This window comes from Heloderma suspectum, chromosome 8, assembly GCF_057233095.1.
Source record: "Heloderma suspectum isolate Gila_16-S chromosome 8, 16-S_ref, whole genome shotgun sequence".
NCBI lineage: Eukaryota > Metazoa > Chordata > Lepidosauria > Squamata > Helodermatidae > Heloderma > Heloderma suspectum.
In genome coordinates, this window is record NC_139465.1 from 3,905,402 (window position 1) to 3,925,925 (window position 20,524).

A 20,524-nucleotide genomic window follows, 5' to 3' on the forward strand; every position below is an offset into this window, starting at 1 on the left:
CTACACATGCATAGGATTGTGCCCTAATACAGCTATCCCGTTGGAAAACATTTACACTGCAATCCTATGTACTTTGCAATCTGATATGCAATCCTATATGCATCCACTCAAAAGCCCTGTTGAGTTCAGTGGAGCTTCATCTCTGGTGAAGTGTGCAAAGGACTGCAGCCTTAATGCCTTTTTAAAAAGCTTTTCTGAATGGACGAAACAGGTACCCTTGTTTAATTGGACAAGTAGCCCCTCTGTTTCTGATCAGCGTAGCCAAAAGGCCATCCTCCCATGCATAAGGCGGCGGTATGGCCAGACTTGGAGGAACCCCACAGTTTAGAGCGGCCTTCACCCATCCTGGTGTCCTCCAGAGGTTTTGGATCCCAATTCCCATCAGCCCCAACCACCGTGGCCAAAGGCCAGGGATAATGGGGTTTGTAGTCCAAAACATTGGCGGGCAGCAGGATGGAGAAAAGAAAGACGCGGGGGGGGGGGTTAACTAATGGGGGGAACCCCAAACCTAATGACTGGTTGGGAGAGAAAATGGCACGGGGAGGGGAGGGGAGGGGAGGGAGGGGGGGCAACCGGCCGTCCTGAAAGTGCCAGAGGGCCGCTTGCTTTGCTGCAGCAGACTGCGGAGAGTGCAGGGCCCTACAGCCTTCCCCAACCTGGCGCTTTCCGAATGGGCTGGACTACAAGCCCGTCCTCGCCAGACAGCACGGCCAGGGGGCTGCGCTCCAACATACCTGGAGGGCACCAGTTGCCCTGTAAAGAGGTGCAGGGCTGCAGGCCGCCTTCTCCCACCTCGGCCGCAAACTTCTGGCTCAGCCTTCCCCAACCTGGCACCTTCCAGATCTGATGGGCTGCACGGGCCGCGGGGATGACGGGGTTTGCAGCCCAACGCATCTGGAGGGCGCTGGGTCGGGGAAGGCGGAGCTGGCCTTTGAAATCCGCGGTTCCCCCGCCTTCTGCGAGCTTCGGGGGCAGCTGTCCTCCCCGGCGTGACCAAGAGCTGTGCGCGCCTCGAAAGCTGGCGCCGGCCGCGGGGCCAACGGGCGCGGGGCCAGTCCGGGGGGCCCGCTCTGCGGCGGCCGCCTCGGCAGAAGGGCCCCCGGCGGAGCGAACCGCGGCCGGGCTGGGGCGACGGGAGCGGCCGGCGCGCCCCCCGCGCTGCCGCGGGGCGTCGCCCTGGCGCGGCTCGCAGAGGAGGAGCAGGAAGGGACGTCGCGGGGCTGCCCAGCCGGCGCCCGCCCCGCCGCCGTCCCTCCATCCAGCGATCGACCCGTCGGGGCGGCGGCAGCGGCGATGGGGCGCATCGAGTGGGCCATGTGGGCGAACGAGCAGGCGCTGGCGTCCGGCCTGAGTGAGTCTCCCCGGGCGGGGGTGGCGGGTGCCGCGCCTCGGGGCGCAGCAGGCAGAGACCCGCGCAGCTGCGAGAGGCCCCGGCCAGCGGGAGGCCGGGGCTGCCGGACCAGAAACGGGCCTGAGCCCCCCCCGAAATCGAGCCCCGGCAGGTGCGCGGCCCGCGAAGCCTTCTCTCCGCCCGTTCGCATCCTGTGACCGTTTCCCCTGATCGGGCGTTGTTTTAAAACAAGAATGCAAAAAGGGATCGGTGGAGGAAGCGCTCTGCAATAGAACATACGAAGAAGGGCTTCCCGCGCCCCGGGCTTTAATTGTTGGAGGGGGGTGTGTGTGATTTTTTTTCTGGCCGCGAGCCTGGGGATAAAAGTTCGGGGGGCAAGGAGATGGAAGGGTGTGTGCCTGAGCGTAGACACGTTTGTCGCGACAAGGGTGTAATTCTCGATGCCCCTCCCCAGTTTATTTACAGGGGGGGCGGCCGGGGGGGGGTGTCACATTTCTTTGCTCCTAAAACGCCAAACATCCTCAGGAAATACTGATTGATTGATTTGATTTACAGCCCAAAAATGGCGCTCAAGGCAGCTAACGATGATAAGGCCAAGACAGAAACAAAGCAATTAAAACAATCATAAAAACAAATGAGAAGTGCAAGTAAATGGAATATGTTTTTGCCCTTTTCCTGGTAGAGCAGTGGTGATGACTGGGAATTACCTGTCCAGTTCCCTGAGTCTTGATTTCCGGCTGAAACAAATTCTCAGGCATTGAATTAGCAAAATAAGCATAACGTTTCCTTTGAGTAACAGGTGCGCGCTTGCACTGGTTGCCAAGGTGACCCTTCTGAGGGATGTGGGTGGGTGGGCACCTGCCCCTTTGGTGCTGGTGTGCTCACAGGCTTAAAACACGCAAGCACCCCTTTTTCTCGCCCCCCCCCCTTGGGATTCACTTTTAAACCTAGTGGGGGTGATGAGATGTTCAGATTTTTAAAAAAACAAACACGCACACATGCAAACTTTTAGCCCGGTTGTGACTTATCTAAACTTGGGTGGATGTGCTTAGAACTGGAAAGTGTCTTTAAGCAGGATTGAGGAAGTAGAACAGCTGAAAATAGAGGAAGGAAACTTTGTAGAAAGTGCTTACTTCTCCCCCTCCCCCTCAGCATCCAAAGTCTTCGGGCAGTGAACCAACTTTTATACAGGAGCTGGGTGGTTTACAAGAACTCTTCTGTTTCCAAACACCAGTTAGTTAACATGGAGTAACCTGCTTCTGTCCTCACAATCATTAGCCCTGGTTAGGCTTGCCACGTTTGTCAACATCGCAGTCTAAACAGACCATCCAAAAGTGGGAAAGGAGCCAAAGGGTTTTTTCCTGGAAGGGAGGGCCTTCTGTCCAAAAGCCCCCCCCCCTCCCAAAATGGAGCAGCTGGAGAAGTGAACAGCAGCAAGCCACTGGCAGAGTAAATGGAGGAGGATAACTCGTGCAAGCAAGCCAAGCCACGTGCTCCTGGGAATAAGCCAGACTGACTGCCAGTTAAACGCTGTACATTTTTATTTATTTATTCATTCATTCATTCATTCAATTTATAACCCGCCTATATACAAATAGTCTAGGTGGCGTACAAAGTTAAACGTAGTAAAAAAAAAACCCACCAATGATAAAACCAATACAGCATAAAAACACTATATAACGGTCAACAAAAAGGGAGGAGAATGCTAAAAAGGGAAGCCTGCTGGAATAATAGCATCTTTAATTCCCACTTAAAGACCTTCAACGAGGTCAGCAGGCGCGTTTCACCCGGCAGGTCCTTCCACAACTGAGGGGTGGCGAAGGAAAGGGTCCTCTTGCGTGTGGCTGCCTGTCTCACGTTAGGCAGCCACAGCAGAGAGCCCTCCGAGGACCGTAGGTGGCGGACTGGGATGCAGGGGAGGAGGCTCTCCCTAAGGTACCTTGGACCTAGATCATGTAAGACTTTAAAGGTCAGAACCAGCACTTTATATTTTGCCTGGAAACAAATTGGCAGCCAGTGTAAAAATTTTAAAACCAGTTTACGGACATCCATTGAGTATCCCAAAGGAGATTTAATATTGAGGCACAACCTCGAGCCACGTAGCATCCTGTCCCTGGGACAGCTCCTGAATCCATAGAAGCGAAGGCAAGTATTGTTCCCTAAGGGGGTTACAGCCGGCACCTCTCAAATTGCAGAGATTCGTATTTTGTTCCCATTATATTGTTCCAATGAAATTATTCTAGAATGTTATACCTCTGATAGTTGAAAAACTTCAGGTACCCAGGCAAAATGTTTTTGTATTCAATTTGTATCCATTCATAGCCTGGCCTTTCATTACTTAAGCATGCATTCAAACCATAAACTGGACCTGTAAAGTGCTGCACTCAATATGCCAACAAATTTGGAACACTCAACAGTGGCCACAAGACTGGAAAAGGTCAGTTTACATTCCAATTCCAAAGACGGGCAATGCCAAAGTGTGTTCAAACTACTGTACAATTGCGCTCATTTCACATGCCAGCAAGGTTATACTCAAAATCCTACAAGCTAGGCTTCAGCAGTGTGTGAACCAAGAACTACCGGAAGTACAAGCTGGGTTTCGAAGAGGCAGAGGAACTAGAGATCAAATCGCCAACTTTCGCTGGATCATGGAGAAAGCCAGAGAATTCCAGAAAAACGTCTATTTCTGCTTCATTGACTACACTAAAGCCTTTGATTGTGTGGATCACAACAAACTGTGGCAAATTCTTAAAGAGATGGGAGTACCAGACCACCTGACCTGTCTCCTGAGAAACCTGTACGAGGGTCAAGAAGCAACAGTAAGAACCGGACATGGAACAACCGATTGGTTCCAAATTGGGAAAGGAGTATGACAAGGCTGCATATTGTCACCCTGCTTATTTAATTTATATGTGGAGTACATCATGAGAAATGCCGGGTTGGATGAATCACAGGTCGCAATTAAGATTGCTGGGAGAATGATCAACAACCTCAGATACGCAGACGATACCACCCTAATGGCAGAAAGCGAAGAGGATCTAAGGAGCCTCTTTTTGAGGGTGAAAGTGGAGAGTGCAAAAGCTGGTTTGAAACTCACCATTAACAAAACTAAAATCATGGCATCTGGCCCCATCATTTCCTGGCATATAGAAGGGGAAGAAATGGAAGCAGTGACAGATTTTACTTTCTTGGGTTCCAAGATCACCGCAGACGGTGACTGTAGCCATGAAATTAAAAGACGCTTGCTCCTTGGGAGGAAAGCTATGGCCAACCTAGACAGCATAGTAAGAAGCAGAGACATCACCTTGCCGACAAAGGTCCGTCTAATCAAAGTTATGGTTTTCCCAGTAGCAACGTATGGCTGTGAGAGCTGGACTATAAGGAAGGCTGAGCGCCGAAGAATCAATGCTTTCGAGCTGTGGTGCTGGAGAAGACTCTTACGAGTCCCCTGGACTGCAAGGAGGTCAAATCAGTCCATCCGAAAGGAAATCAACCCTGAGTGCTCATTGGAAGGACAGATACTGAAGCTGAAGCTCAAATATTTTGGCCACCTAATGCAAAGAGAAAACTCACTGGAAAAGACCCTGATGGTGGGAAAGACTGAAGGCAAAAGGAGAAGGGGACGGCAGAGGATGAGATGGCTAGATAGCATCACCGATGCAATGAATATGGACTTGAGCACGCTCGGGGAGAGAGCACAGGGCAGGAAGGCCTGGCGTGCTCTGGTCCATGGGGTCACGAAGAGTCGGACATGACTGAACGACTGAACAACAACAAGTGTGAAAACAGGAGGGGTGTGTGTGCTTGTGCACACATATGCCTACCCCATTGGCAGTGATTGTCTTCCCACAACCTTGACAGCTAGAAACGTACGGTTTTTAAAATTTAAAGCAAATGCCAATATTCTAAAAAATGTCCTTATGGAATCAGATAGTGGAGCATTAAGCCCCTAAAAACCTATGTGGCATCCAGAAATGCAGCTGCTTTTATTTTGTGAATAATAATGAGTCTTGTAGCATCTTAAAGATGAACAGACTTATTGTAGCATAAGCTTTGGTGGCCTACTTATTGTATGGTACGCAGCAATAAAGTCAGCTCTCTTTCGCTCCACCTTCCAACATGCTTTATATCTTTTCATCTTGCCTGATGAAGCGATCTTGAGACATCAAAAGCTTGCACATTTTTTTGTGATCCTTTGGTTGGCTGAATAAATGTATGACACTAATATGGATTTTGGAATTTTACAAGAAATTGTTTAGTCTTTAAGGTCCCACAAGACTCTTTCTTGGTTTCGCTGCCTGCAACAGACTAACATGGTTGTTCCTCTTCTAATGAGTTTATTCGGATCCCTCCAAGTCTGAGTCTTAAGATGACACATTTCTGCCAGCCCCTTTTAATTCCTGCATTGTTTAGCCGACGGTACAGTACATCCCGTTTGCTTCCAAGAGCCTGTGCTGTAAAGCACCCATGTGGTGTTCCATCTGATGCATCCCAGATGTCATGATCCTTCCAGGTCTTTCTCTTGAAAGCTTCGGTTACCCTCTGAACCAAACTGCAGAGAAAGCAGCAGGAACCCTCTGGCTGCTTTCTCACAATGACCTTGCAGAGGGAAGCTTTGCATAATCCCTCCCGACCAGAAACACAAGCACCCCAGGCTGACCACATCCATCATCAGACCCTTTGCTCTGGTGTTTGTTTGTGTGTTGTTGTTTTGTCAGCATAGGCAACAAATCTCCTTTAACCTGGGTTAGTGCATTCACACAAACAGAGGAGGAAAGGAGGGTGTACAACTGAGCACTGTGCAGAAACTGTTTCATGAGAAAAATCAGCACTGTTCTCTTTCTCTCCTCCACCCCAATTTAATCTCTGCGAGAGGAGGCAGATGGTGAGGCAGAGGCTGAGAGGGGTTGGCTTTCATTTCCCAGTTTCTGGTTCCTCCTTTTTGTGAAGGTGGCAAATTGGTGTGGTTGTTGCCATTCAGCCACCCCGTGGTCTGGTGACCTAGGAGGAAGCAAGCTTAAAACACTGGTGAACTATAGTGCCTAAAGGCAAGGACGTAAGACAAGCCAGAAACTGGTATTCAAGCGGCACAAGTGAGCCTGCAACATCGTGTCGCAGGAAGGAGTGCTTTTGTTTTGTGTTCCAGCCAGCCATGCCCTCCTCCAGAGTACTTCATTCCAGTTTTTCATCTCCACACCCCCAACACTCATTCAGCATTACATGAGCACTAAACATCCTTAGTCTTCATGGGGCTATTTTTAAATCCCCCCACCCACACTTTGGGTGTTTTCTTTTTCTTCTCCTAAAGTGTTTATTTTTTTTCTACTTCTGCAAATCTTGGGGATTTCCTAAGCCTGCTGATACCTCCCTCTTCTTCGTGGATGGTGCATTTTGGCTACAAGCAACGTCACGCACAGCCTAAACATCAGAAATAGAGGGAATGACATTGCTCCTCTGACGCTGGAGAGAGTGTAGAGCCATCATGACTAGTAGCCATTGATAGCCTGTTGTGCATGAGTTTGCCCTTATAAAGACATAAGAGAAGGGAGTGTGATGCAAAATGAAAAGTCCCCCATTTCTTTTTTGGCTTGGCCACAAACACTCTGGGCAACCTCCGGCAAAAGAACGTAAGAAGAGCCCAGCTGGATCAGATGAAAAGTCTCTTTAATCCAGCACCCTGCTTCCCACAGCAGTTAGCCAGATGACAAGCAAGACTTGAAGGGCAGGAGACTGCCACCCTTGTGTGATCCCAGCATCTGGCACGCAGAGAAGCATTCCCTCTACATGTGGGGGGCACCATTTAGTTAGCAGGGCTAATAGTATTATTTATTTATTTATTGAAAGTGTTTTTCCCCAGCTCCTCTGTCAGAAAGGCTCCCAGAGTGGCTTATGTGCAATCAGTAAAACAAGACAGTCCCTGCTTACAATCTAAAAGGACACGACACACAAGGAAATAGGAATGAGGAGGGAAGAGGGAAAAAAATTAAGTCAGCAGGGCTGGTGAAATGGCCCTGCTTCCCACTCTTATCTGCCTCTGCACAGCCTACTGGGATAAGAACCCTGCTAGATCAGTCCATAAGTCCATCTTGTCCAGCATTTTGCAGATCACAACTTAATCAAAAATGCAAAATACATAATCAAATCCTTAAAAAAACAACATAAATAATTAAAATAACAGATAAGATGTAACAAATAAAATAGCAGCAGCAAACAAAACCTTAATTAAAACCAAAGTATGCTAATAAATTAAGTGATCACAGACTGGAATAAATAAGTATTTACAATACCCCTAAAGGCCAGCAAAGAGAGAACCATATGCGCTTCCCAGGGGAGGGCATTCCAAAGATGTGGAGCCACCACAGAAAAGCCCGTGTTCCCAGTACTTGCAACTGGTTGGTTTGTTGCATGTTGGAATTTAAAAATCATTATTTTGTGGTGAGCCATAGATAGAAAGGCTAATGATGTCTTGAGTGCGAAGGACATGACTTTTCTCTCTGTCTCTGTCAAATTTAGTTCTAGTGACCGGTGGTATTGTGGCGGTTTCTGGCCAGTTCAAGAATTGGCAGTTTGCAGCATATGCAATGTATCCTTCCATGAAAATGTTCCTCTCAAACCAGGGAGAGGGGTTCTGAAGCCTCAACTGCCTTGGGGCTCTGGTGGTGTATCAACATTCAACTTCCTTTACTTCTTGCACACACGGGCAGGGTTGCATGGTGGCTTAATATGCAGTTGGCAGGAGTCTGAAAATAAGTTTTCCCTTGTTGAAAAAAAAAAAGAATCAATTATAAATCTTCTACCTCTCAGGGCAAACAGGAGAAAGGGTTATGGAGTGCCCAGGATATTAGTGGGTCACCACGGAGAAAGTCTTCCTAGGGTATCTCAGAGTAATGGGGTATGAAAGAGAGTGTCTTCCTCCTTAACTGTTTTCTCCAAAGAGCAGCTGGAGTGTTTATTTGCCTGCTGGAGTACCCCCGAGGGAAGCGGAAAAAGGGGTCCACTATAGAGCGGTGGTAAGTGCAAAGCTCCTTTTTGACGGAGAGTGGCAGCATTGGGGTATTGGCATTCTTCAATTCTGTGCAAGTGTAGAAAAGCTCCAGAATGTGGTACAAGGTGGAGAAGGGGAATCTCAGCTTTCATTAAAAACAAAACGTTAAGTTTCTAGCCCATATGGCTGTGATAACAGTCCTTTATGCTTGGTGATAGCTCAGAAGAGAAGGAGCCAGGGCTCAGTGCCCTCCATAGCTCGTTGCTCCTCCCTGTGCTTAGCATAAGGAGATCCATTATGCAAATGAAAAACACACACACACAGCAAATTTGCACAATTTTATAAAATGAGAGAGAGAGAGAGAGAGAGAGAGATGTATTTATGTGTACATATACAGATGTTGGATTTGTACAGCATCTAGAACAGGGGTGCTGAACCTTTATCAGCTTGAGGGCCACATTACATTTCAGAGAAGCTCTTGGGGGCTGCATTCCAGTGGTGCGCAGGGCCAAAGGCAAAAGGGGTGGGGCCAAAAATACCAGCATATTTTAGCTTAAAACTCTTACTGCCAGGAACTGAGACTTCAGAGAGGCACTTCAACCTTTCAGAATGGGGAGGGGGGCCACACAGAAGCCAGGAAACCACCAAACAGTTGGCGATTGGGAAAAAAAGGAGTGGGGCCCTGTGGCAACTGGTGTGGCCATTCGGGGAGCCCCAGAGGGCAGGTTGGGACCCCAGGTGGCCTGGATTTGGCCCACAGGCCAGAGGTTCTGCACCCCCAATCTAGAATGTGTGTACATTTAATATATTTATAAGCCACCCTTCAGTACAAAGGTCCAAGGGAGGCTCACATGTTAAAATAGCAAAGATAACAAATACTATAAAACTTCTATTAAAGGTTGCAGAAGCAACAGGACTCAGGCAGCTTTGTGGGATCATCTTATGCCAGGTTACGTTTTTTCAATACCACGTGGAGCTTGCATTGGGATTGTTGCCATGGCTGACAAGTGCACAGGTGTTGACCTTGCCCCATGTACTTGCAGTAGGTTATCCTGTTCTGGTGTACCTGCATTTTCATTCCAAAGTGCCGGGCATGGGGGGGGGGTGCGCATGCGGGCAGTATAAACATTAACTAGATGCCGGAAAAGTGCATATCTGTTTGTGTTATTCTTTGATAGATGACCATTCTTCCTAGTAGTTATTTAGCAAAAATTGTGTCATTAATTAGTAGGAGGATGCAAGCTTTTGAGTATTACAGAATGCTTCAACAAGTGGAATCTGTGCATCATTTCTCTCTCTGTCTGTCTTTTTACTCCTGTTCCCAACAGTGGCCAAAAGTTTTTCACGCCGGTCGTGAAGGTGTTTGGACCCCTCACTAGGAATTACTATGTTCGAGCCATCCTACATGCATGGTAATTGCTTGAATGCATTTTCAGTGTTTACAAGAAAGACAGAATTCTTTGCTTTAGCACTCCTGCTTGATGCTTACATCTCATGGCGGCTCATGTGCGCCGGTGTGTTGTTGGCATGCGTGAAACTCACATGGGAGTCTAAGAGCATTTCTACATGATGCCTTTATCCTGCACCTTTACTGAGGTTTCTGCTTCCTAATTCTTTGCAGGATTAAGGGCAGCTCCTTTACACATACTTTTTTCAGGGGATTTTCTTTCTCTGCTGTTCTGTATGTTTTAATATACGGCCACTAGATGGTGCTGTGGTATAGTGGACTTGCAGAAATACAGGCTCCTCTTACAGTGGTGTTCAGAAAATGCCAGACTTTTCCTGATCTTAACAAAAGGGGGGGAGGATAAAGGTTACAAAGCATGGGAGAGGCCCTGGAGGATGACAGCATTGTGCAAACTACTGTGAGTGAGCAATCTCGAGTGCACAATAAAAGCCTCATGTTGTTGTTCAGTCATGTCCGACTCTTCGTGACCCCATGGACCATAGCACGCCAGGCCTTCCTGTCCTGCGCACTCTCCCGGAGTGTGCTCAGGTTCATATTCATTGCATCGGTGATGCTATCTAGCCATCTCATCCTCTGCCGTCCCCTTCCTAACTGGACATGAAGGGCCACAACTCTGTGTGAGTGAGTGAGTGAGTGAGTGAGTGTGTGAGTGCCTGTTCAGATCTGGACTAGTTAGCTGTGGATGCTCAGAGAAGCCATTTCGTGAGGACATTTTCCTTGTTGAGCTCCGTTGCCCTTGGAGCCTTGGTTCTCAGGGTGGGAGAGTCTCTTTACTTGCCCACCCAAATTATGTGTTTATCTCAGACCAAGAGATGTATGTTTTTAACTTCTAACTCACTTTAAACCAGGAGTGGGCAGTGAGCCAACATTTTTGGGTTGGTTGGCACATTTGGAATTTTGAGAGCGTGTCATGGGTGCTCTCACAAAATGGCTACCATGGCAGGCCTTGCCCATTTATAAAATGGTTGCCATGGGTGGGCATGGCCAGTCACAAAACACTTATTTTTCAGAAGGTAAATGGGTGAGACTAAAAGAAAAACTTACTTTACCAAGAACCTAAGTACAAGACAGAGGTGGGGGCTGAGCTCCAAAACACAAAACTACTCTTCTGACCCCAAATAAAGATGTCACTGGAAGGCAGCACTCTGCTTTACAATTTCGCATTAATTTTTTTTTTAAATTAATTAAATCTTAAGAAATAAAATAAAAATAAAAAGGGGCAATGACCTTGGGGGGCACCACGTTGCAGATCCCAGAGGTAGACCCTGTTTGGTGGCTATCACCACACCTTGTGGTAGCCAGAGCCCTAGTTTAAATCTGTACTGTATGAAGAAGGCCCTCCTTCTGCCTGTCCTGAATCTCCCCACATTCAGCTTCATGAGAGGACGCTGCTGAGTTCTAGTACTATGGGAGAGGGAGCAAACGCTCTCCCTTTCCATAGGCCTCACAACACTAGGGGCTGAATCCAGACTTAGTCATACTTAGAGCAGACCAGTTGAAAGCAACAGGACCTAAGTCAGTCGTGACAAACTTGAGTCTCATTGATTTCAACAGGGCTACTCGTAAGTATGACTAAGTCTAGATCTAACCCTATGTTCTTATCAAATTCATGTAGGCAGTGGAGGCTGGTGGCTCCGATGACAGTGGGGTGGGAATCCGCTCCGGGTTTCAGTCAGAACCAGCCAGAACTCTAAAGGAGCTATCCAAGGTGCTTCACAGGCATCTTTTCTTCGCACCTTGGATAGCTCCTTTAGAGTTCTGGTTGCGTGTAGGACAACCCAACATCTACTAGTCACAATGGCTAGATATAGGGCTTCATCACATAAGGCTAAAAATCCTGCAATTTACCGGGGCTTCTGCTTCTGGAATCTTTGTGGGATTAGATCGGGTCCTTTCCATGTGGCTTTAAAAACACCCTAAACTTCTATGTGTTTCATTACAAAGCCACTAGGTGGTGCGGTTGTTCTATTTGCAATAAAAGCGACTTTAAACAGTATGCCCTCGTTTGTATCGACTCCATGGTGGGAGGAGGGAAAATGTTGGACTTTTGTCATCATGGAAGACAATGCAATAGAGCCCACAAAGAGCAGGAGGTTCCCTGGAGGAGGGCTGCGGCATGTACCGGACCCGCAAACTTCTGTGAGTAAGCAATCTCCATAGCAGAATAAAAGCCCCATGTGAAGGAGCCCATAATCTTCAGGGTCAGAGGCAGCCTGCCTCTCAAAACCAGGTCCTGGGGAACGCAAGTGGCAGGGCGCCATTGCGTTCCTCTCCTGCTTGCGGGCTTCCCACAGGCATCTGCCTGGGGTGCTGTAGCAAACAGGATGCTGGACTGGATGATCCTTTGGCCTGATCTAGCACGGCTCTTCTTGCGTTCTCAGGCCAATCCTGCATTCAACCATTCTTGGGTTTAGAAGCCTATTGTTTAATTATTTCATTTCATTTCTATACCACCCAATAGCCCTCTGGGCGGCTCACAAAAATTAAAACCAAAAAGCACAGGATAAAACAATATAAAATATAAAAGCATTAAAACCACAATATAACAATACAACCAGAATAAAACCTAGCAGCAATGCAGAGATTTAAAATACAGATTTAAAAACACCAAAAGACTAGGAAGCTAAAATACTAAAATGCCTGGGAGAATAAACGGGTCTTCACCTGGTGCCAGAAAGAATACAGTGTAGGTGCCAGGCGAACCTCCCTAGGGAGCTCATTCCACAGCTGGAGTGCCACAGCAGAAAAGGCCCTCTTCCTGGTATGATTCTTCCATGGTTAATATACAGACATGCTTCCACTTGATAAATGCGAGGGACAACCGCAGAGAGTTGTTCCGCCCAACTCTTCTCCTCTCACTCTCCTTTCATTTGCAGCCTGGCCGTTCCGACAGGATTCCTGCTGGCCACAGTCCTTGGCACAGTTTGCCTTGCCATCGCAAGTATCATCTACTTATTGGTAAGTGGCCAGCTGCACCACAGACACCTTTGACTCCTGAAAATAATAAATAGATAATACAATTCTTCTTCTTCTTCTTCATTAATAATAATAATAATAATAATAATAATAATAAGAAGAAGAAGAAGAAGAAGCAGGGATGTCACCCAGTTAAATATTTTGTAGTTGATCAATCATCCACTTTTAGCAAACTGAAGGATTAATCTATTACATGTAAATAAATGTACAATTTAGCAAAATATCACTACGGTTGCCTTTTAAAGTCAAGTCAAGGAGATGATGTGATAAAAAGAACAACTATGTTGTAAAAAATAGAAGCCCTCTTTAGTATTTTGTGTTTTGTTCTCTGCTATCAAAATATGAGAATTAAAATAATATAGTCTTAATAATCAGAACAACAGCAATAGTTGTAGTTGTGTGTCCTTTGTTTTCAGCTCCACTGGTTAAAATTGGCACCCATCAATTTATCAGCTAAAGCTGAATTGATTAATGGTCAGTCCTATACCCACTTGCCTGGGAATAAGCCCTGAATGGGACTTACGTCTGAGTGGACGTGTCTAGATTGCACTGTTTAATCTACCTGTTAAGGCAAGTCTTCAGCCCTAGGAGTAAGGCAACTTTCTCCAACCTGGTGCCCTCCAGATGGGTTGGACTGCAATTCCTATCATTCCCATTAGCTTGCATGCCTCCCTTTCCATTCCTCTCTCATCCCCCATGATGCTGCCTTCATTAATTGGTTCTTTAAAGCTTCAGTTAATTAACAAACAGGGCTTCTCCCTTTCATTTTTAAAAAGACCCACTGCTGCTTAAAAAGCCCAGGATCCAGCCAGCTGATTATTTTATTTATTACATTTATATTTTGCTCTTCATAACAAATCACAAAACTATTTACAAATAAAATGACAATACGAAACAACAACCAATAATAAAATAATACTATTAAAACCCTGAAAATGCAGCCAATCTAGCCAGCAGTAAGATGAAAACATACCAAAGAGTGTTCAATGGATGGAAACCGAAGAGGCCTCCTCCAAAGGACACAACAGCGTGGGGGAGGTTCTGGAAGGCAAACCTTTCATTGCTAGCCTGTTCGGGAGCAAGTGCTTTGCTACCGATCCCAGAGATGAAGAGCAGCCCCCTCGTTCCCTCTGCCAGCCGGGGCGAATGCGGCCTTTAAATCAAAAGATGTTTGCGAAAGACAAGCAGCCATTGAATGTATTCCAGCATTTCACGTGCAGCAAGAAATGGCCAGATGCATCATAGCGGCCTTCCCCAACCTCTGGTGCCATCCAGATATTTTGGACTTCAACTCCCATCAGCTCCAGCCAGCATGGCCAGTGGTCAAGAATCCTGGGAATTGTAGCCCCAGTACATGGTCTGAAGGCACATGAGCCAGCCACCTTGCTACAGCTAAGCAGGTCTGGGTCTGGTCAGTGTTTGGAGAGGAGACCACCTGGGAACCACATGTAGCCACCTTGAGTTCCACAATGGAAGAAAGGTGGGAGATAGATAGATAGATAGATAGATAGATAGATAGATAGGTCCAAAACATCTGGTGAGCCCCAGGCTGGGTAAGGCTGCATCAGATTATTATTTTATTTCATCATTCATGTTTTAGAATTTAATATCATTTCGACTGTATTTAGTCCTGTTTAATCTACCCTGGACACTGAACCTCAAATAAACAACATCTCCCCAGTATCCTCCCTTGGTGGGTCTAGCAAGGCGTTAAATAAAGACGAATCTGTCTGGGGGGCCAGAGGCTACTGAATTATATTCTGATATTCCCCCCCCCCCACATTAAGTATATAACAGATTCCCCAACAGTCATTATTACCAATAACTTTTGAAGCTGAAATGAAAGTTCGCATACAATAAAAATGTGGCATATTAAAAAAAAACGAATGCAAACATTTAAAATGTAGTTTCTTTTAAAATGACTTGCTTAAGGTAAATCTAGTGAGTTCATGGCAGAGGTGAGTTTTGAACCAGGGATTTATTGATGTGTCACTCTTCCAGTGCAATCCAATACATGTCTACTCAGAAGTAAGTCCCACTGAGATCAATGGGATGTACTCCCAGGGAAGTGGGTACAGGACTATAGCCTTAGCCACTTTGTACATTGATTGATTGATTGATTGATTGATTGATTGATCAACAGATACTTGTACTCCACCTTTCAATCTCAAAAATGGAGACACTCATCGAAACTTGCATGACAAAAACAATGTTGACTTCTAGAGGACTGCCACCGTGGTCTGTGGCAGTAAAAACGAGGAAGTGTTCTTTAGCTAGGGTGGCCAGATGCAGAAGAGAACGGAGGCTCCTGCACCTTTAATAGTTGCATAGGAATGACAGCTGCTGAAATTCCCTGTTCTACAGACCTATTAAAGCTGCAGGGGCCTCATCCTGTTTTGCAGCCGGACCCCATACCTGTAGCATGGGGGCAGGACAACTTGTGGTGGTCCAGTTGTTTTGGCCTTCAACTCTTATCATCCCTCACCATTGGCCTTGCCAGCTAGGGCTGATGTGAGTGATGATGATTGTGATTATTTATAATACCTTAATACCGTAAATCTACTATACTATTATATTATTAATTATATATTATTAAGCAGTATTTGTTGTTGTTCAGTTGTTCAGTCGTGTCCGACTCTTCGTGACCCCATGGACCATAGCACGCCAGGCCTTCCTGTCCTGCGCTCTCTCCTGGAGCGTGCTCAAGTCCATATTCATTGCATCAGTGATGCTATCTAGCCATCTCATCCTCTGCTGTCCCCTTCTCCTTTTGCCTTCAGTCTTTCCCAGCATCAGGGTCTTTTCCAGAGAGTTTTCTCTTCGCATTAGGTGGCCAAAATATTTGAGCTTCAGCTTCAGGATCTGTCCTTCCAATGAGCACTCAGGGTTGATTTCCTTTAGGATGGACTGATTTGACCTCCTTGCAGTCCAGGGGACTCGCAAGAGTCTTCTCCAGCACCACAGTTCGAAAGCATCAATTCTTCGGCACTCAGCCTTCCTTATAGTCCAGCTCTCACAGCCATACGTTGCTACTGGGAAAACCATAGCTTTGATTAGACGGACCTTTGTCGGCAAGGTGATGTCTCTGCTTCTTACTATGCTGTCTAGGTTGGCCATAGCTTTCCTCCCAAGGAGCAAGCGTCTTTTAATTTCATGGCTACAGTCACCGTCTGTGGTGATCTTGGAGCCCAAGAAAATAAAATCTGTCATTGCTTCCATTTCTTCCCCTTCTATATGCCAGGAAGTGATGGGGCCAGATGCCATGATCTTAGTTTTTTTAATGTTGAGTTTCAAACCAGCTTTTGCACTCTCCTCTTTCACCCTCAACAAGAGGCTCCTTAGATCCTCTTCACTTTCTGCCATTAGGGTGGTATCGTCTGCATATCTGAGGCTGTTGATAATTCTCCCAGCAATCTTAATTGCGACTTGTGATTCATCCAACCTGGCGTTTCTCATGATGTACTCTGCATATAAGTTAAATAAGCAGGGTGACAATATGCAGCCTTGTCGTACTCCTTTCCCAATTTCGAACCAATCGGTTGTTCCATGTCTGGTTCTTACTGTTGCTTCTTGACCCTCGTACAGGTTTCCTACCCGGTATTGCCTGCCCTGAACCTACCTGAACATTACAATCAACATCAGAGGCCTTCCTCCAAGGGGGGCTTATGGGGTGGCAACAAGGGAGAGGGCCTTCTCAGTGGTAGCCCCCTCAATTATGGAACACTCCCCACTGAGGTCCACTTGGTGCCAACACTGTCATCTTTTCAGCGCCAGGTTAAGACTGTTCTCAGGTGTTTGATGGCATATGATGGGGCATTTATGTCCATTGTTTCTCTCAGGTCCTGTATCCTATTGTAAATGTTTGAGATGGTTCAGTTGTTTTACGTTTTCTATATTAGAGATTTTACATTATGTTTTTATTATCTTGTATTATGATGTGTATTTTTTGTGAACTGCCCAGAAAGCTTCGGCCATTGTGCGGCATAGAAGCGAATAATAAATAATAATATCTCCAAGTGGTTCACAAAAAATACAATATAAAAACAGTATAAAATAATAAGTAAACACATTACAACGAAAATAACAATAAAACAGGGTAGTAACATAATCCATTACAGATCAGAGAAAGCCTGTGTGAACAAATTTTCAAGGGGCATTTAAAACTTGCCACCATTTCTGCCTCTCAAACCACATATGGCCAGGTATTCCAGAGAGCGGGTGCCACCACTGAGAAGGCCTGCTTTCGTGCCATTACCTCATGCCATTCCACTGGTTGTGGAACAACCAGTAAAGTCTCCTCAGGACATTTCAGGGGTTGACTGGATATGTGCATAGGGGATGGTGGTCAGCTAGGTATCCTGGTCTCGAGTTTTAATCCAAAACATCTGGAGGGTCACAAGTTACCCATCTCTGCTTTAACACCTTAAAGGCTAAGAAATGTATCACACCATAAGCTTTCCCAGAGGTTATACCATAATATGGCACATTCACCACTTAGAAACTTTGTGGAAAGTGGTATACAAATCATCACCATCATCTCATCGTGTTAGTCTTTAAATGCTACAGGACTCTTCTATTGTTGTTTTATAAACCAATAAAAACAACAGACTAATAAAAAACAGGTCTGTACTATACAAAAGACATCAATAAAAACTAAAACTTCACGCTGGAAAAATGTACATTGTGTAAGTTAGGCCTCGCTCTTGTTCCACCTTCATAATGCACCCAGTGATGTGGCCGGGCTATTGCCATTGCCATTATACAGGCAGGAGATGGCCCTTGGAGTGCACGACTTGTTTGGGACCATGGACCACAGGCTCATTTGTGGGGCAACAAAGCTCATTGTAACGTCATTAACGTTACGTGAAGGCGCTGCGGTCCTCTGTAGAAGCACAGATTCACAACAGTAGGCTTCCCCACCCATCCCAGCTCCAGGCGGAGTACGTACAGTAGAAGTCAATGGGAATTACTGCTCAGTAGACATGTTTAGTGGGTTGTTTTCAGGGCAGAAGTGGAGATTTCAAGAGAACAAAAGTCACCCCACAGAAATGAGCTGATTTTAAGGCTCATTTTGGGGAAAACAAAGCACGAGCCGGCGCAGGTCTGGTCCTCCAGATAGGACGCATCTTTCCCTTCCTCCTGTCAGCGCTGCTCCCCTCCAGCCCATGCTGAAGGCAGCATCGCTAGTGGAGGTCGCACAGACTCCCAAACCACACTGCAGTCGGTGCAATGGGAAACTCCACCACAAAAGGACTTTGCAAAAATGCGTGTTTTATAGCATGAAAGTGTGCAGTTGCTGTGGGGAGGAGGCGAACGTCATGCACCACCATCGTCTGCGAGGCACAGTAGAACCAGAGTAAATTCCCCTGTGTAGATGGGGCTCTGGACAGAGCCAAAATTTGTGCCAGGTTTTAAATTCTGCCCCTGGGCTTTGGGGGCTGTTAGCACACATCTAGGTTTGGCCACCAGATGGTGCCAACCTCATGTGTTGGTTGTAAATAATCCGGAACGACAGAAGGGGGTGGATAAAAATAAAACGACAGAAAACTAGTGCTAGACAGAGAACGAAAGGGAGCAACACAAGAGCATCAGAAGCGGCCTTATACCGGGCCAGACCCTCGGTCCATCTAGCCCAGTAGTGTCGACACTGGCTGGCAGCCACTCTCCAGGGTTTCAGGTAGGAGTTTATGCAGCCCTACCTGGAGATGCCGGGGACTGATCTGGGGACCTCCTGCATGCGAAACCCATGCTTGACCACTGAACGATGGCCCTTCTTTTGAGGTAACCAGACCCTCTCTCTTCCCCTTGGATTTTGTTCTTCAGGCCGCCACCCGCGGCGAACACTGGGATCCCATCGAGCCGAGGCCGCGGGAACGACCACCGCAAATGGGAGCCACCATTAAACACCCGCCCACCAACCCACCACCTCGGCCGCCAGCCGAGGTTCGCAAGAAGCAAGGCGGCGAGGAACCTGTTGGCCAAGACAACCCCACCCAGGTCATCACGGAGGTTGAATGACAGGCCAGGCTGGTGCCCTCAGAAAGGCCTGAGGGGGGCTGTTTTGCTGCGCCTGAGGGGAAGAGTTGCCACTCCTCGGCTGCTCTACAGATATTGCCCTCCTCTGCCAGCCCTGTAGTCTGCCCTCATGGATGCTTTCCCACAAGCCGCATTCCCTTCAGTCTGCAGCCATGCTGTTTTCCCAGTTTGCTCCTGAACACTCACCACCAGGCCCAGCAGCCGCCATGTTTGCTGAGCTACAAGGCCTGGTGGTGGCCATTTTGTTTGGAGGGTGGCGCGAATCTCTGGGCGTGGCTGCTTCCAGCTGGTACCATCCAAACTGCGACGGTTTCCTTTTTTCTGGGCTCTCCCTTTTCTGTATGGAAACTGTTCTCTTTAGGATTTCTCACATTTTTACATTGTAATAAAATGATGTCATCTGGGCATCTTATTCTTCTTTGTCACCCTTGTGTTGCCTTGATCTGCCTCTCTTTCCCAGGTTTTCTAAATCAGGAGATGGAAACAGTCATTTTTACATATGCGGGCTCATGTTTGATGACATAGCCGCTCTCATGCCACGTATTCCAGGGCAAGAAGTGGGCAGAAGTTAGATCAAGATCTGTGGATAGATTGCTGGATGATTTGCTGTATGTATTTAATTTCTTTACTGAAAGCATTTTAGTCCCACCCCTCATCCAAAAAGGACTTCCAGAGCAGTTTACAAAGATAAGCAATATCTGCAGGCTTACAATCTAAAAGACACAACACAAAAGGAAAAGGGAATGAGAGGGAGGAGGAACAAATTCAAAAACAAAGCAAATTCTGGAGATGCCAGGAACTCAACCTGGAACCTTGTACATGCAAAGCATGTGTTCTGCCACTGAACTATGGCCTCACCCATGGAACCATAGATTGGCAAGGATTTCTGACTCCCAGTTGTCGAACAATAGCAGCAATAAAATGACCCACCATCACCCTAAACTCCATTGCTGAAATGAAGAAAGTTTGGGATAAGCAGGAGTGGATTTTTGTTTGAAAGGACTGCGAGCTTCATTCCGTTCTGGGACTCAAAACAACTGGGCATGGGGTGACTGACACTCTAGACACAGGGTTTAACCACAGTAGTTTACTGATCAATTAAAGCAAGCAATTCACAGCTAAAGGTATTTATACAATAGAACCGAGTGATATAAAAGGCATTAAGAGAAAATAAAAGTTGCAAAACTTAAGTTCCTTTACACCAGCTGTACTTAGACTTTTCCAGGCTGCTTCTTCCTCCTCCCTCTTCAGGCTCTGGTCTCCCTGACTCTGCTCTTACTCTCTCTGGTCTTTCTGACTCTTTCTTTTTATACCCTACTCCCCCAAAACTGAAAGCACTACTTCAAATCTGAAGAAATTGAACTTAACCAGAGAAATGAAACTGAAACTTAACTGAGGAAATGTACTACTCTGAGGGATACCCCTTGCCAACAAAAACCCCAGGCCTCTAGGCCTGACCTTTTTCTTTCCCTTGCCTCTGTAGGCCTCAAACCTTCACAAGGGCATTGGAGGAGGCCCATGGCTGGTGTCAGGGGTAGGCATGATTGCGCACCTGCCAAAGGCCCACATCGCAGCAGAATCCCACTAACAAGACCCCCCCTGGACTTGCTCCTCTTCACCACTGCAACCTGCTTGTTCACCTGCCTCTCTTGACCAGACAATGGTGGTAGTGGGAAGGAGGAGCAGCAGATGCCGCCAACTACTAGTT

The 20,524-nt window shown here is 46.8% G+C and overlaps 1 protein-coding gene across 2 annotated transcripts; it reads left to right on the forward strand.

Moving 5' to 3' along the window:
• Nucleotides 1–1,191: 1,191 nt before the first annotated feature.
• CYBA (cytochrome b-245 alpha chain) lies at nucleotides 1,192–20,019 on the forward strand. Of its 2 annotated transcripts, XM_084812778.1 has the most exons (6): nucleotides 1,192–1,351; nucleotides 7,865–7,934; nucleotides 8,287–8,361; nucleotides 9,665–9,748; nucleotides 12,681–12,762; nucleotides 18,604–20,019. In XM_084812778.1, the coding sequence occupies exons 1-6, from the start codon at nucleotides 1,294–1,296 to the stop codon at nucleotides 18,796–18,798; spliced, it is 564 nt and encodes a 187-aa protein (XP_084668904.1). In that variant the 5' UTR covers nucleotides 1,192–1,293; the 3' UTR covers nucleotides 18,799–20,019. The 2 variants fall into 2 exon arrangements, with proteins under 2 accessions (XP_084668904.1, XP_084668903.1); XM_084812777.1 differs by lacking the exon at nucleotides 12,681–12,762 and having other exon boundaries at nucleotides 18,604–19,748.
• The last annotated feature ends 505 nt before the right edge of the window (nucleotides 20,020–20,524 follow it).